Raw genomic sequence first — 16,493 nt, 5'->3', positions numbered from 1 at the left:
AATAATAGAACATGCTGAGATTGGAAAACTGAGCCAAATTTGCAATGCATATCAATCACCTGCTGTACACGGGCCACAAAAAGTGAATGTTGTGCATATTTTCAGTGTGCACATATTCCAAGGTAATTTAAATGTAATGTAGGGATAAATATAGCAGACAAGTCACTAAGTCCATGTGGTGGTGGAGGAGAGCACACAGGGAGGAGGGCCCTGCCAAGTAAGCTTACAATGTAAGGGGTGGGGAAGAGGTACACATAAGGGGGGGGGGGGGGGGGGGGGCAATAGGGTGTATGTCCAAGGGGTAGGGTTAGAGCTATAAAGATGGAGGGTGAACAATGGTGCAACAGAGCAATGATGAACGGATGGGTCTTTAGGGCCTGTTGAATGACCTGAAGGTGGGGCAAGTCATACAGGTAGAAGGACTGCATTCCATAGAGTAGGGGCAGCTCTGGAGAAGTCTTGGAGCTACTACTACTATCCAAAGAATATTCAGAATGAATTTATGCAATGCAGTATATTGTATCATTAAACAGAGCGTTCCTTCTCCTCCAGACAATTTTGGATCACGCAACCCACGAATGGGGAGTGAATGTGGAACGTGTTGAAATGAGGGACGTTCGTCTTCCAGTACAGATGCAGAGGGCGATGGCAGCCGAGGCTGAAGCTTCCCGAGAGGCCAGAGCTAAGGTAAGGATTTCCAGTTGCTGGAAAAATGTAGTTAGACTTTTAAGGGACAGTCAAACTGGAACTTGTGCGTTGAGCCATAGGGCTGTTTCAGACGGACGTTTGTGCAGCGTCTACTGCCAGCGTTTGGGGCTTGGCGTTAAACGCTCCCATTCAAGTGAATGGGAGCGTTTGTACCAAGCTTTTACGTGCGTTTACACGAACGCAGCGTTCGGGTCCCGATTTTCCCTGGCGTTCAAGGAGCCCCTGGAAGCTACATGTAGCTTCCAGGGGCGGTTAACCGCGACGGGTAATATCCCCCTAGGGGAAGAAAAAACGCGACCGCATGCGAACGCAACGCGAACGCTGCTGAAAGCCTGAACGCATCACGAACGCAACGCCAACAAACGCAACGCCTCTGAACGTCCGTCTGAACCAGCCCTAAATCCTTGTCCACCCTATCCACAGGCAAATGCTCAGGTGCAAATCACTGCTGCTGTATAAGTCAGGGTCAGCCGGTGCTAGTGAGGGCTGGATTTTTGGAAAGGCCACAAAGGTCCAGGCCTGGATACAACCCAATGGGGCTTCAGAACATGAGAGGGGTTGCTGCATATGAAAGAGAAGGCTGAAAATGTGGAGCAAGACACGAAAAAGGGAAACTGATGCCCAAGGAAACTGTTCATGAAAGAGAAGGCCTACAGTACATGGATGATACACATGGGAGAGGGGGCTGTACGTGGAATGGGAGGGGCGCTGCTGCACTTGAAGGCGAACCAAGACATACTTGGCCTAGGGGCACACAAAGTATAAATCCCGCCTTGGTGCTAGTCCCTAACAGGTCACCCCACCGGGAAAGTGCCGTGCCAAACTCCAATAGGAAAAATCAGGCTGCACACTGACTACTGTTTCAGTAACAAACTGAGGTCGGTCTGAAAGGACTGTAACGTAGTGTGCTATCTGTCGTAATTCAGTTACTGCAACAGTCTTCAATGTGCAGCTTCATGTTTCCTATTGGAGTTTGGCATTGCATAATCCTTGTCTATGATTTCATGAGAGCATCAACATCCCAATTACATGTGACAGCAGCCCCAATCTCACTGTATCCTTTGTCATTTTAAAAATGTATTTCACTGCCCAATAAATTGATATTGGTTACCATGCTTTGCTTTGCTTTGCAGGGCTCTTTAACTATAATAGCTCCAACATTTGTATTGCGCTTTGCTCCTGTCGGACTTGAAGCTCTTGAAAAGCAGCCACTAGGGCGTGCTCAGTAGGCAGTAGCAGTGTGTGCTACCCAGGAACTCCTTACTGAATTGGTACTGGCTTAGTGAATTGGAAGAGCCAAGATTTGAACCCGGGTCTCCTATGGCTGTGCCCTTGAGGGCCCGTTTCCACTATCGCGAATTTGCATGCGTTTGGCGCATGCGAATTCGCATAGCCAATACAAGTGGATGGGACTGTTTCCACTTGTCAGGATTTCTGAGCGTTTTCGTCCGCGTGAAAAATCGACATGGCAGAGCCATCAGAATTTGCATACCGTATACCGCTGTGGGTGTATGCAAATTTTCATGCGAATTCGCACGAAATCAATGGAAAAGCACGCAGGCACTGCCATGGTTTATAGGGACTCCGAGCAGTGCAGAAACTATGGAAAGATGCATATCATTTTAAAGCTCTCTTTCTCCTCTTTCCAATGATATATAAACCGCCGCCCTACGCCTTTTAGTTTTGCCGCGGCCGCGATTTCGATAGCAAAAATAGAGAAAACTAAAAGGCGTGGGGCGATGATTTAGGTGTCACCAGAAAGAGGAGAAATAGAGCTTTGAAATGATATCCATCTTTCCATAGTTACTTGTATTACACAGGGCAACTTTTTCTCAAAGTCAGCAGCTCCATTCAGCAGAAAAAGTCGCCCTGTGTAATACAATGTAACTATGGAAAGATGGATATCATCTTAAAGCTCTCTTTCTCCTCTTTCTGACGACTCATAAATCGTCGCCCCACGCCTTTTAGTTTTCTCTATTTTCGCGATCGAAATTGCGGCTGCGGCAATTTCAATCGCGAAAATAGCGAAAACTAAAAGGCGTAGGGCGGCGGTTTATATATCATTGGAAAGAGGAGAAAGAGTGCTTTAAAATTATATGCATCTTTCCATAGTTTCTGCACTGCTCGGAGTCCCTTTAAATTTGCATACAGCATCATTCATGTGAATTCGCAAGCATCCGCATGCAAATTTTTACCGCGGTGATTCGCACCGCGCAAGTGGAAACGGGCCCTCACTATTACACTATCCAGCCCCTGCTTATTAAAAACACCCAAGTATAATTACTCTTACATTGTAATGACCAAAACTACAGCTCCTCTGCCCTGAGAACTTTTGGTGCAGTTCTCAAACATATCAACCCATTGCAGCATTCCATTATATGCCCTGTGCCCACCTCCAAGCTACACCAAAGCAGAGCTGAGTTAACCATGCCAGGCAAGTCTTGTCAGTGTTTAACTCGGTACCCACATCCAATATCAAGGTCGTGTACAGAGCGAAGATTGGGTTGATATCTAGAAACTAGTGAAGGGATGTACAGAGGAGAGAGATTGTGGAGAGCTCTGTAGGTTAGAGATGACAGGAGCTGGTTACTAGGGAGCGAATGGCAGGAATAAAGGAGAGAGAGGAGTCAAATATGTGTTTGGCAACTGAACTTATAGGGGTGTAATTAACATTTATTGTTATATCAGGCAGATAAATGGACAGCCAAGAATGATTAGCTCGGTTTTACTCCTACTGGGGTTGATGCGCTAAGCAGTGGTAATTTTGCTATGTGCAGGCATTTATTGGGCCCTGCCTGCACCCAAATTACCCCCAGCCTCCTGGGCATCATTCTACCTGCAATTAATATTACAATCTATGCAACACTCATTCTACCAAAATTAAATAACACTTAAAGCAGACCTGAACTCAGAACTTCCTCTCTGCTCTAAAAGATACGCAACAGCATAACAACCTTTAACAAAAACCTTTTCTTTGTCACAGCTGATACAAATCCTGCAATACTGCAGTGTGTCTACTTCTTGCTTTCATGGAAGCAGACATAGGGTTACATCTGTGTTTACAAATTAACTGCTCTGCCATGGCAGAAGAAATTCCTGAGCTAACACAGCTGAAAGATCAAATTACACTCGTGATTAATCACAGATGAGGGGAAATTAGACAAGCTAAACTCTCTAAATACATACAGGGAACATTTTTATATGTTTTCCCTCTGTCCTGAGTTCAGGTCCACTTTAAATACCTGCGTTGAAGTTAGGATAGTACTAGAGATGTGAACTAGTGGACCTGAGATCAGATGTTAACAAGTGATATATTGTAACAGGAATATCTAAGGTAGATATAGTGGCAATGCAAAGTACAGCAGCAGATCGTACCATTAACAGAACGATTGTATGCAAATCTATCAGGGCATGACTCCAGTTCCTCACAGGGTGCATTGGATGGACTTGTATAAACATTTGTGGTCCCTCAGTATTTGGTGCTCTCTTGTGAATGCAGACTAAGCCCAGCTCTGTCCAACCATTACGCGATGTAGGGAGTGACTGATTAGTATCACATGTATTTTCAATATGCCTTTTTTCTCTTTCACAGATTGTGGCAGCAGAAGGAGAGATGAATGCGTCTCGGGCTCTGAAGGAAGCCTCAATGGTGATCTGCGAATCTCCCGCAGCTCTGCAACTCCGTTACCTGCAAACACTGAATACTATCGCAGCAGAGAACAACTCCACCATTATCTTCCCCATGCCCATTGACCTGCTGCTAGGCTTCACCAAAAAGTGATCAGTGCAGGGCTCTGCGCTCATTCAGCACTGTGTAAATAGGACACTTCACTCAACTTTAATGTAAAACTTTTACTGTACTTCACTTAACAGTTATTAAAAATGTAAAACTGGGACTCTGCCCAGAGATCTGTTGTACACCACTTGCAATGTTACTCCCCCATCTCCCAACTTTTTCAAGTCAATTGGTTCCTAAAAGTAATGTGGCGATTTACAGGGGCGTAACTAGAGGGGAGCAGCCCCTGCGACTGCAGGGGTGCCCAGAGGTGTGGGAGGGCCCAGACTACTAACCTTCCCTTTCTTGGATACTCTACATCAGATGTTTGTGGCTACACGTTATGGGTGTGAAGATCCTGATGGCCATCACTTATTTATGATAAAGCCCCACGTTGTGAGGGTCACCAAGGGAGGCAAGGGAAGGGTTGTGAACAATAAGGGGGCTTCATCAAAGTGTTGCCGGGGGCCCCATAATTTGTAGTTATGACCCTGGTGACTTACTTAAAATTCCAGAGGCAGCAAGTGGAGTGACTGCTTTCAGTTGACTTGGTGAAAGCCAATGAGGTTATGCTGGGTACACACCATACAATTTTCTGTTAGATTTTCTCTTAGATTTACCTGCCAGATAGCTTTTTTTCATGTTGTAGGTAAATCTAACAGAAGAATCTAACAGAAAATTGTATGGTGTGTACCTAGAGAGACAAAACACACCTAATCACTCGGGTCGCATAAAATACCAGTGAGTGAACAATTCCATTGGCCGGATTACCCCATGAAGTTTGAGAAAGAAATGCAGGTGTGTATGGTTTTCATCCCACATCCTAAAAGGTGGTTTTATTTATAGCAAAGCTACTGTAAAAGTAAAGCCAAGCCTCCAAACTTCTGTCATGTTCTTTTCTACATTTGTATAGCAGTACAACAGTGGAGGAAACACGACTATTTTAAGGCCTGATAGGTCCTCATTGTCAAGGCAAGAAAAAACACCAGCTTGCTGTTCTTAAAGAGAACCCGAGGCGGGGTTCTCACAACGAAATCCACAGAGGCTGGGTCTGCCTATAGAGCCCAGCCTCTGTTGCTAATCAGATCCCCCCTGCGCTCGGCAATACCCCATAAATGACAGCCGCGCTGCCGACACGCAGCGTGACAACAGCGACAGTGTTTACCTTTAGAACGTCAGTCTCGGCGCTCCCCCCGCCTCCTGCAGAGCTCCGGTCCCGCCTGCGTCCCTTCCCTCCCCGCTGATTGGAGGCAAGGGACGCGGGCAGTGACGGAGCTCTGCAGGAGGCGGGGGGAGCGCCGAGACTGACGTTAGAAAGCACATCGCGGCTGTAATTTATGGGGTCTGGCTGAGCACAGGGGGGATTTAGGGGGGATCTGATTAGCAACAGAGGCTGGGCTCTATAGGCAGAGCCAGCCTCTGTATGGGGATTTCGTTGTGAGAACCCCGCCTCGGGTTCTCTTTAATGCTAGTACACACAATACAATTTTCTGACAGATTTACTGTCAGATCGACTATTTCCGTCAGGTCTGATTTGATTTCCGTTTCATTTTCCAATCAATTTTCCATGGAAGTGAACTGAAAATCAATCGGAAATCACATTGGAACTGTTGGTCCACCACGTAGTATCACGTACAATGTTCAATATATGTTAAATTTTATTAACCACTTAATGACAAGTTGACTTATAAAAACGTCCTGGAGCCATTAATGGCTCCAGGACCTTTTTATAAGTCAGACAGTGCTGCTGCCGCTGTGTGCGTGCAGGTGCATTCCCGTGCACGTGAAAATAGTGAAAAAAAAACCACCAAAGAAAAAATACACCTTTATTTCCAAATACAATATTGTCACCATACTTTGTACTAGGGACATAATTAAAATCTTGTGATAACCAGGACAAATAGGCAGATAAAATGTGTGGGTTTTATGCACAGTAGCAGTGTTTATATTAAAACTATAGGGGATGAAATTGGAGAAATAGTGTATTTTTTCATTTTTTTCCTTGTTTTTCCATTTAAAATAAAGTAATTACTGAAAACAAATATTAACCCCAAAAAGCCCAATTGGTGATAAAAAAAGCAAGATATAGATCATTTAATTGTGATTAGTAGTGATTAAGCTATTGACAAATGAAAAGGATGAGCACTGAAAGGTGAAAATCGCTCGTCCGTTAGGGTAAAAACGCCTTTGGGGTGAAGTGGTTAAACAATTTGGCCCCAGATTATGTTTCTAGAACAGTGGTTCTTAACCTCTTCAGCACATGTACCCCTTTGTGGTATCACCCCAAGCAAATGTATCCCCTACCGAAGAAAGTGGCACGTGAAGCGTGGCAGTGGGCATGGCCATGGCATGATGTGGGTGGGGCAAAAAAAACTAGTGAAATACAGGTAATCACCGGTTATCAGATGAGATAGAGAATGTGTCCATTCTTATGCTGGGAATACACGGTTCGTTTTTGCCTTCGTTTAAACCTTCGATTCGTTCGGTAAACGAATCGAGTGTTGAAAACGTATGTGAAAATAGTCATAATCTCATTATAGTTTCGATTAATAGACCCCAAAAACGAACGACTAGTGATCGAACATGTTTGATATTATCTCTCTTTATCCATCTAATCGAGCCATTGGTAGGCTTGATGGCTGTTCAGATCGATTATATATTCGTTTATGCTAGTCCGTCCCTGTAAAAAGGGATTTTCGTTTCGTTTCTTTGCAGCCTTCGATCATTGGAAAAACGAAACCATCAGAATCGAAAAAAAAAACGAAACTGTGGGTGGTGATATTAACCATATGACCGATTATTTCGGGATCGAAAAGGACAAAAGGCACAATCGAAACGAAGGTTTAAACGAAGGCAAAAACGAACCGTGTATTCCCAGCATTAGCCTGAATCATCCATTCTCTTTTGTCCCCCTCTGTTCTCCATATGCCTCTTTTGCCCCGCAGTGTGTCACCTCTGTTCCCCCTGTGCCTCTTTTCTCCCCCTCTATGTACCCCTGTGTCACCTCTTGTCCTTCTCTGTGTCCACTCTTGTCCCACTGTTCTAGTAAGGAATAGGTCCCCCAGTATAGGTAGCAAGGCATAGGTGCCCCCCAGGATAGGTAGTCAGGTACAGATGCCACAGTATAGGTAGCGAGCTATAGGTGCCACAGTAGTATAGGTAGCCAGGTACAGGTAGTTCCCCAGTATAGGTTATCCAGGTGCCACAGTATAAGTAGCGAGCTATAGGTGCTCCAGTATAGATAGCCAAGTACAGGTGGTGCCCCAGTATAGGTTATAGACTTACATAACCCTGTTCCTGCTTGGACTCTTCTTGCCAGTCTCTCCTCCTCTCTCCGCGCTCTGCTCTTCTTGCCGCCTGGCCACATCTTACCTCTATGGTTACTTCTGGCGGCACCTCTGACGTCATGGGAGGCGCAGCCAGGTAACCATGGAGAAAGGACGCGATCTCGGCGAAGTGGAAACAGGAGGAGAGAGGGGCGAGAGGAGTCTGCATGGGAATGGGACTATGTAAGTTATGGCGCCCCTTGCTGACTGCCACTTCTCTCTTGGGGTGTCGAGATCCGCCATTTTATAATAGTTTTATACAAGATTATGCATAACATGCTATATTTTTGTTGCTACATTTTTTACTCTGTTGTGAAAACCAAAAAATTTTAGGTGTGTACATTTAAAATGTAAAAAATATCTATATGTGCAATCTCTTAGATTATCTTGTGTATAATAAATCTGCTGCTGATGAACTGTGTAAATTATATGTCTGTAGAGTAATTGTAAACAGTGTGTCCCTGTTCTGGGACTGTATATGATGTATATCATATTTTTTGCTGATCTCCACTGTCTGTCTTCCTTTCGTCCTGGCGGGCATGCATGTATTTTGCTGATCTGGCATTCATAACAATTCAAAGACATACCACATATAAATTTGCCTTCTGACAACTTAAGGTACTTGCAGTTATTCAGCTCGATGTGAGTAAGAAGGTACTCCCACAATGCATCACCGCTCAATAAGTGAATATACTCCTCCCATCGATCCACCACGATGGCTCCCCTCTGTGAATCCCTCCACTGGCTTCCTATCCAGTCCAGAATCAGATAGATACTATGTCTGCCCTACAAATCTGTCCACAGAACCTGCTCAACCTACATTTCTGATCTTACTCAGAGGTACACACCTAGCCGCTCACTCCGTTCCTCCAATGAACTTCGCTTGACTGCCCGCATCACCCAATCTTATGCACGCCTCCAGGACTTCTCAAGAGTTGCTCCAACACTGTGGAACTCCCTCCTCCCCACATTAGGGTTGCCCCCTCCAACATCTTCAAGAAGGCCGTCAAAATGCACCTTTTCACTCTGGCCTACCCCCCTCTCATTGGTGCTCTAAACCCACAGCTGAACTCTGGTCCCCTACCTTTCGTGTCCCAACCTCTCCCTCTAGATTGTAAGTCTATGGCAGGGTCTACCTCCTTGTGTCTCCTACCTGATCACACACCTCCATTACTCTACACCCATCCTATGGATCTGAGTGAACTCTCCATGCTCCCATCCAGTGACTAACTAAGCATTACCTTGTATTCATACAGTGCTGCATGATTTGTTTTGCATGTACAGTATTCCTGTATTGTCATATTGCTGTATGTCTCCCCTAAATATTGTCTGTAACCTAAACTATTGTCCAGCGCTGCGTAATATGTTGGCGCTTTATAAATACAATAAATAAATACACATACAGATCATTCCATTATGTCCCTGAAAAAATAAACACATACCCACATCTATTAGTTTTTACTTTGTGTAAAAATTTTGTAAAATGAGGAGTTTACAAATTTAGACCGCTATTCTAATCCAATTTGCACACAGCTGTTTCTGCCCAAATTGGCCATCATCAGTGCAAGACATGGATTCATACGGCTCTATGGATAGGACTTGGTAAATAAGAGTTTTACAGAGTACCAAGTGAAGTCATAGTGATCCAGAACCACTAGGATTTTGTAATGAACTAAAAGGAACCTAAAGGCCCCAGTACTAAAAAAAAACAAAAAAAAAACTATGCTAAATATAAACTTTACTTCTTAACCTCCCTGGCAGTCTATTAAAACCGCCAGGGGGCAGCGCAGCACTTAATTTTTTTTTTTAATCATGTAGCTAGCCTAGCGCTAGCTACATGATAGCCACTGTGCAGCGGCATCCCCCCACCCCCTCCGATCGCCTCCGGGCGATCAGCGCAAACAGGAAATCCCGTTCAGAGCGGGATTTCCTGTTTGGCTTCCCCCGTCGCCATGGTGACGATCGTCATCACGTCATCGGGAGTCTCGATCCACCCCCAGCGCTGCCTGGTGCTGATAGGCCAGGCTGCGCAAGGGGTGGGGGGGGCGAATCGGCGATCGGGAAGTACACACTGCTAGCAAAGTGCTAGCTGCGTGTACCAAAAAAAAAATTTATACAAATCGGCCCAGCAGGGCCTGAGAAATCCTCCTGCGTGGCATAGCCGGACCTGAGGTCGGGCTTACCGCCAGGGAGGTTTAAGCAGAAGGTATATGCAATTATTCAGCACTGTGTGACCAAGAAAGAACTCCCATGATGGAAGCAGAGCTGCGGCGAGGGCACAGGACGGCTGCCAGGGCTGGAGGAAGCTCTGAGTAAGTAGATTTTTTTGGACATTCTCTTTAAACCCAAATACTTTCATAATGTTCATTTTTGGAATGCTCTAAAACCTGACTATTTAAAGAGACTTCTGCAGTTACAAATTATTTTAGAAAATTTTGATCAAATGACCAGAAGAAACAGAGCACAAGGGCTGATTTTCAAGCTCTACTATTCCCCCATTACTAAGACTGCATGGGGAAAAGCATACACTGAATCCCTCTAAAAAAGTGGCAGCCTGTAGCAATGACAGTCTGTGGCACAGACAACACCCACAATGATCTTGGATATTTTCAATTATGACATGTACTGTTTCCAGAGCCACTGGTGTGACTTGATCCAATGACCATGATCTCACTGGTGTAGAAGACATGATTAACCACTCTCAAACCATTGGGAAAAACCTGTTTATTGCAGACCACACGGTGGCTCTAGGTCCAAAATTACAAATGGCTAATTTTGTAAAACTGAATGAAAACACTATAGTCTTGTTGTGGTGACAGTCAATGCAATATGGCAAATAAACATTTCCACAGAATGCAGTCAGTACAGGGCAAATATAACAGACGGATGGCATTATTAAAAGAAAATTCTGAAAGACAGCTGCCTAAAGACAGTAATCAGGATAAACTTCCAATTGGGCACAGGAATATAAAAAAAAATATATGTAAGAATGCCTTCAACTGTGATGCGAGGCTTAAGGTGATCATATAAAAATACCACTGCTCATCTTTATCACTTAATACACTCAGACCAGTTGCTGTTGAAATTTGATTTTTATTGTGACATTTCTGCTTTAAAGGGAACCTGAAGTAAGAGGGAGGTGGAAGCTGCCATCTTTATTCCTTTATTAACAATGCCTGTTCCCTGGCTGTCATGCTGAGCTTTAGTTGTTTCTGAGTTACACACCTGCAGCCAGTGGAGTCAGACCAGAGTCAAACCATCTGATCGGCATGCTCATTCTGGGCCAGTTACTTCTAGTATTAGAGGCAGAGCATCAGCACAGTAGTCAGGCAGCAAATTGTAATCTTGTCAGGCAACTGGTATTGTTTAAAAGGAAATAAATATGTCAGCCACCATTTCCCTCTCACTTCAGTTGTCCTTTAACCACAGAAAAGAAAAGCTTACCGTATATTTATGACTCGCAATGATTGCAACATTTTACAGTATGAGGTCACGCTCACAGAGAAGCGGCATACCACACAGCAATGCACTACCTATGTGATGGTTATGCTGTGTTGGGTGCGTTGTGAAATAATGTGTTGCTGTAAGGTAACGCACTGCATGCGCTAAATACTGTGCTAAATAATATATTTACTGACTGTATGCTTCTCTGTACCCAACACCACGCTGCTGTCCCAGGGAACATAACGCAAGGGCCACTGTGAACGTGGCCTTACAGTTCATTTTTTTTTATAGTGGTCCTTTAAAGTGGACCTGAACTCAGAACTTTCTCTCTGCTCTAAAAGATAAGCAACAGCATAATAACCTTTAAAGGAAAACATTTCCTTGTTACAGCTGATACAAATCCTGCAATAAATCTGCAGTGTGTCTACTCCCTGCTTTCATGGAAGCAGAGATAGGGTTAACATCCTCTCTTTACAAATTAGCTGCTCTGAAGAGGCAGCCAGCTGACAGAGCTGAGATATCAAGTTACATTGGAGATTAGACACAGATGAGGGGGAATTGGACAGGCAAAACTCTCTAAATACATACAGGGCACATTTCTCTCTGTTTTCCTTCTGTTTTGTGCAAGAGTTCAGGTCCACTTTAAATGAGTTGAAAGCAACAGACAATTCTAAGGGAAAATGTAGTAAAGTAAGAAAAATAATTATATAACCTATTTACACTGACCTGTATTTCTGGTTAATAGACAAAAAAAGGATGAAATCCAAAAAGAGCAGTTGGGTTTATAGCCAAGCATAACTATCGTCACTTACAATTTGAAATGTCCCTACAATGAAAAGATGGGATGACATAAAAATAAGGGTAATGAACCTTGTATGTGTCAGAGTGAAGGGGGAATCAGACTTGGCACCATGTTACACAAGTACCACACAGACCTAATGCAAAACATATCCATAATATAAACTTTATATATACTGTGCACATTGTTACAAACAGAATATGCTACTATCGTTACCATAACCCTTAAGAGGCTCAATGATTTCCAAAATGATAATAAATTATTTGTTCCCAAAAATGTAACACCTTAGCCTTTATGTAACAAGTAGGAGGAGTCATGTGCCGTATCCCATGGCAACCAAGCTAATGTCAATATTAATCAAGGTAACCATTCTGCTGAATGCTGATTACTGGTTGTTATGGGACACTGCACATGACTGTCCAATCAACTCTGCACCTAAATGAAGCCAAAAAACGGCTAGAGTTCCCTATTGGTTTCAACTAGAACAATCATTGCTATTGTTGGTTCAAGGGAACCTTGTCGTGTGTCACTAACTACTGCAGAGTTCCTATAGCAATGAGGCCAACTCATTGAAAAAACTGTATGTCAACATCACTATGCTACTCTATGGTGTTGCCTGTTACAGCGGCACTATGGCTCAATGACGATCGCGTGCAGAAGCCCAGAGCAAACAATTTTAAGGTCAACTTCAATGCATTGAGACCAATGAAAGACACATTTTGTTTGGTCACTATGGGTTACTGCCCAGGGATCATTACCAAACCACAATCGCGGAAAAAGTAAGCAGTTAAAATCTGAAAGAACCGACAGGCTTAGGACTAGTCCATCTCCTCACGTGATTCTCAGAGTTTTCTTTTGTTTTCAAAAGCATTCCTGTGCGGCAGTTGCTACACTAAGTTTAACTGCCAAAACAGTAAGATAACAGCCAGCCTCCCTGCTTGATTGCACGCTATTTTGTCAATTAGACTTAGCAACTGCTGTTCACGGAATGCTTTTGAAAAGAATAAAAAAAATTACTGAGAACCCCCCATGGGGAATGGACTAGTCAATAACTAGTCAGATGCCTACTGCTTCCCGTTTTTCTCTCACTATAGTGGTCCTTTAATTTTTTTTATTCTTTTTTTTACTAAAGTGCAACTGTTAATTTGGAGCAAACAGTACGATGCAAAATTGGAGTGGAGGGCATTGGTCTGGTCTTGTTCATCAAGAATTTCATAGAATTTCATATTGATTTTAATATATATTGACGTTATGAAGGTAAAAATATGAAGGTAAGTCCTTCCTCCCACATGCTATGAAGCCCAACCTTCTCTCTATGCTTATCAATGACAGAACTACTTGGATTTGTAGAACAACCAACAGACTGAAACTCGCAAAGCAGAGTTAAAGAGGAACTCTAGACACCTAAAAAATCTCCCACACACATTCTTGGCCCCACTCTTTACAGGTTCTCTTTAAAGCTCAAACAAAATGAAGGCTTGTAGACACTGTAAAATACGTTTGAATCATCATTCTAGCCCTCTTCTACTTTACTAGCACAAGAGCTTCTGGGAGAAAATTAGGTTGTCTCCTGTCTGATATAACTTCCTTCTGTACGCTTCACTTCCTGCTGCACACTTCCTGCTTAACACTTCCTACTGTATACACCCTGCTATACACTTCCTCATGCACACTTCCTGCAGCTCACTTCCTCTGCTTTTAGTGGTGCCCGGTAGCTGCTAATACTAGTTGGTGCAATACAACAATCAACAATTAGCTTATCACAGACACTGGGCATATATTGTGGAATGGTGGCTTATGGAAATTCATACTCCTGCTGGACATCGGGTGACAATGGAAGGGGTATAATCACTATAAGCTATTGTCGTTGTCACCCAAACACAGGAAGGTGGCTATACTGGTTTATATTTCTCAGCAGCCTCTGCAGGCAAATTCCATAGATAACAGACAAGCAAATGTACAATTTCTAAATGCAGGATTAAATATCTATGAACACAACACTTTTCTTTTTTAGATTTTGCCCACGGTTCCTCTATAAGCCTGCCATACGTGGGCTATAAATGTGCTATAACATGTTTGCACTAATGAGTTATGAGGAATTAGCTTTCTATATCAGTTTTCAGCTAGCTATGGTTTTCAGTAAATCCAAGTTGTGTTACACATCTAGTGTGGAATCTGTACTCTGTGTTGCACCAGTTTTCAATACAGACACTTCAGTACAGATACTATCGTTTCAACCCCACTTCCTAAACAGCTGTGGCTTGATTTCCACACCTGCACAAACTGAGTATCTGTTAAACTCTGTTTCCAAGTCATAACAGACTGTTTTGGCTAGTGCTGAGCTGCTCAACATTTAAATTGAAATACACATGGTAAGAAATCTGAAATACTGTGTGGCATTATTCCTTGCGGTTTGCAAAACTGCTGTTAAGGGATTCCTTTTTTTTTCTGAACAAAAGTGGAATTTCATTTTAAACATGGTGCTCACACAATACAGAAAGGCCCTCATTATTGAACACAGTGTGTGTCTCCCCATAATATACAACTTTACTACAAAATTCCAGTAGCACTTGAAACACAGTCAGCTTCTCTATAGGACAGCAATATAAACATAAAAAGATGGTTTGAGCATCTTGGACTAGCACCATATAGCTGAGAGGAATCTTTGGCATATCATGGAACATTTTAAACACACTGAAGATACCTCTGTGAGGTAACTAGACCATGAGGTCTGCTTACAATACCGCAACAGACACAAGATTGACCGGAGATGGACAGTATTCTCCACACGGATGATAATGACATTTCTGACCAACAGTAGTTAGGTGAAAAATATTAAAGTCATCATTGAACCTCCAAAAGTTATATGTGTAAGAACAAGCTCTCCCTAAGAAGACAGAGGGGAGCTATCAGCACCTTTGCATATTTTCCAATTTTTCTTTTTTAAATAATATAAAAGCAATACAGGAGGGTGATCATCATTTACAGTTCAGCGCCTCTTCATGTTCAGTGCATGAGTTCAGGTTGTCAGAGGTCCATTTACACAAACTCAATGTTCTCCTGCACCATGTGTGCTACTCATGGTCCACCCAACACATTAAACGTAGATGAGGTATTTAAGAGCCGGTTGACCATGCGGCACAGTGTAGGCATACGTATTCTGGAAAGAGACGTTTACTGAAAATAGAAGGTTCGTTTGAGGCAATCTGCTATGGCTTGTTCATGGATTTCCTAACATCAGACCTCTGAACTGTCAGTGCTGTAGCCCCGATGTGGCATCATTGGCTCGCTGCTTCCCGACTCTTGGTTCTCAGCTTTCTCCTTGGTTTTCTTTTTACGTCTCAGCAGGCAAACGATGATGGCTATCGAGCAGACCAGTAATAGTAATATGGCGGCTAGAATGACCACGATGAGGACCACGTCCACCCCACTTTCATTATTATTCAGCTCTCGAGGAATAATTCCGTCAACAGTGATTTCCTTCTCCGGAACAACCTTCTTGTTGCTGCGTTCCAGGGCGATGTGCTGGATATTGGTTCCCCTGTTGTTCTCAATGCCAATTTCCTGTGCGACTACTGGGGCTTCGTTAACATCTCTCTTCTTTCGCATCAGGGAACCTCCAGGAGGACCTGCATTAGATACTGAATGGTATTGATACTCTAGACTTCTCTTTCCAATGCCTCTGTTGGTGTTTTCTTTGGACCTTACAGTGTAGATTGTGTGTATGTACCACTCTCGTCCAGTGGACACCTGCCAAACACACAAGTATAGTATTATTATTATGTATTGTATTTATAAAGCACCAACATATTACGCAGCACTGCACAGTAGATAAATGGGTTAACATATGAGCTAGGACATACAAAGAACTCACAACAAAACAAGATCATGCAAATGTCTGATAACAATAGGCTCAGTGTCTTTGTTCTAGTCCTCAAGAGGGGTGTCAGACAGTGTGATTGCATAATCAAGCTGGAAACACTATGGAGGAGGGCCCTGCCAGAGGCTTACAATCTAAAGGGTGGCTGTGGAGACAATAGGTGTGTCTGTTGAGAGGGTGCCCAGCAGAATGTATCATTGCATGAAAAGGTGAGTCTTGGCAGCTCCTTTGAAGGTTTTGAAGGTGGGGGTGAGTTTGATGGTTGGTGGAAGTGAGTTCCAGAGAGTGGGGGCAGCCCTAGTGAAGTATTATTATTTATATAAACGTATGCATATGATTTGCATCTGAATTGAATGCGAAGTGTGCAGATAGCTTATTAGAGGTGCTGCACATGTGAGCTGTTGGTCATATCAGATGCAGCCTTTGTGGTATGCGCTGGCCCTCTCCTTGCTGTATTATTTATAAAGCGCCAACATATTCCGTGGTGCTGTACAAAGTAGGAAAACAAACAAGGGATACAGACAATGATATCCATCAAATATGGACATTGGTACAAAATAC

General features: G+C 43.3%; 2 protein-coding genes across 2 annotated transcripts in view; one reads left to right on the top strand and one right to left on the bottom strand.

Annotated features, from left to right (window-relative positions):
- Positions 1-5,505, top strand: part of STOML3 (stomatin like 3) — a 52,890-nt gene extending 47,385 nt beyond the window's left edge. Inside the window, exons 7-8 of the mRNA XM_068265032.1 lie at positions 553-687; positions 4,301-5,505. Coding sequence (XP_068121133.1) covers positions 553-687; positions 4,301-4,489 — 324 coding nt within the window. The 3' untranslated portion in view covers positions 4,490-5,505. The remainder of the gene's footprint in view (positions 1-552; positions 688-4,300) is intronic.
- A 5,032-nt stretch (positions 5,506-10,537) lies between these two features.
- FREM2 (FRAS1 related extracellular matrix 2) overlaps positions 10,538-16,493 on the bottom strand; it is a 317,024-nt gene continuing 311,068 nt past the window's right edge. The window contains exon 24 of the mRNA XM_068267101.1: positions 10,538-15,802. Coding sequence (XP_068123202.1) covers positions 15,290-15,802 — 513 coding nt within the window. The 3' untranslated portion in view covers positions 10,538-15,289. The remainder of the gene's footprint in view (positions 15,803-16,493) is intronic.

The sequence above is a fragment of the Hyperolius riggenbachi genome, chromosome 2 (assembly GCF_040937935.1).
Source record: "Hyperolius riggenbachi isolate aHypRig1 chromosome 2, aHypRig1.pri, whole genome shotgun sequence".
Lineage (NCBI taxonomy): Eukaryota > Metazoa > Chordata > Amphibia > Anura > Hyperoliidae > Hyperolius > Hyperolius riggenbachi.
This window is presented reverse-complemented; position numbering and strand designations above follow the sequence as displayed.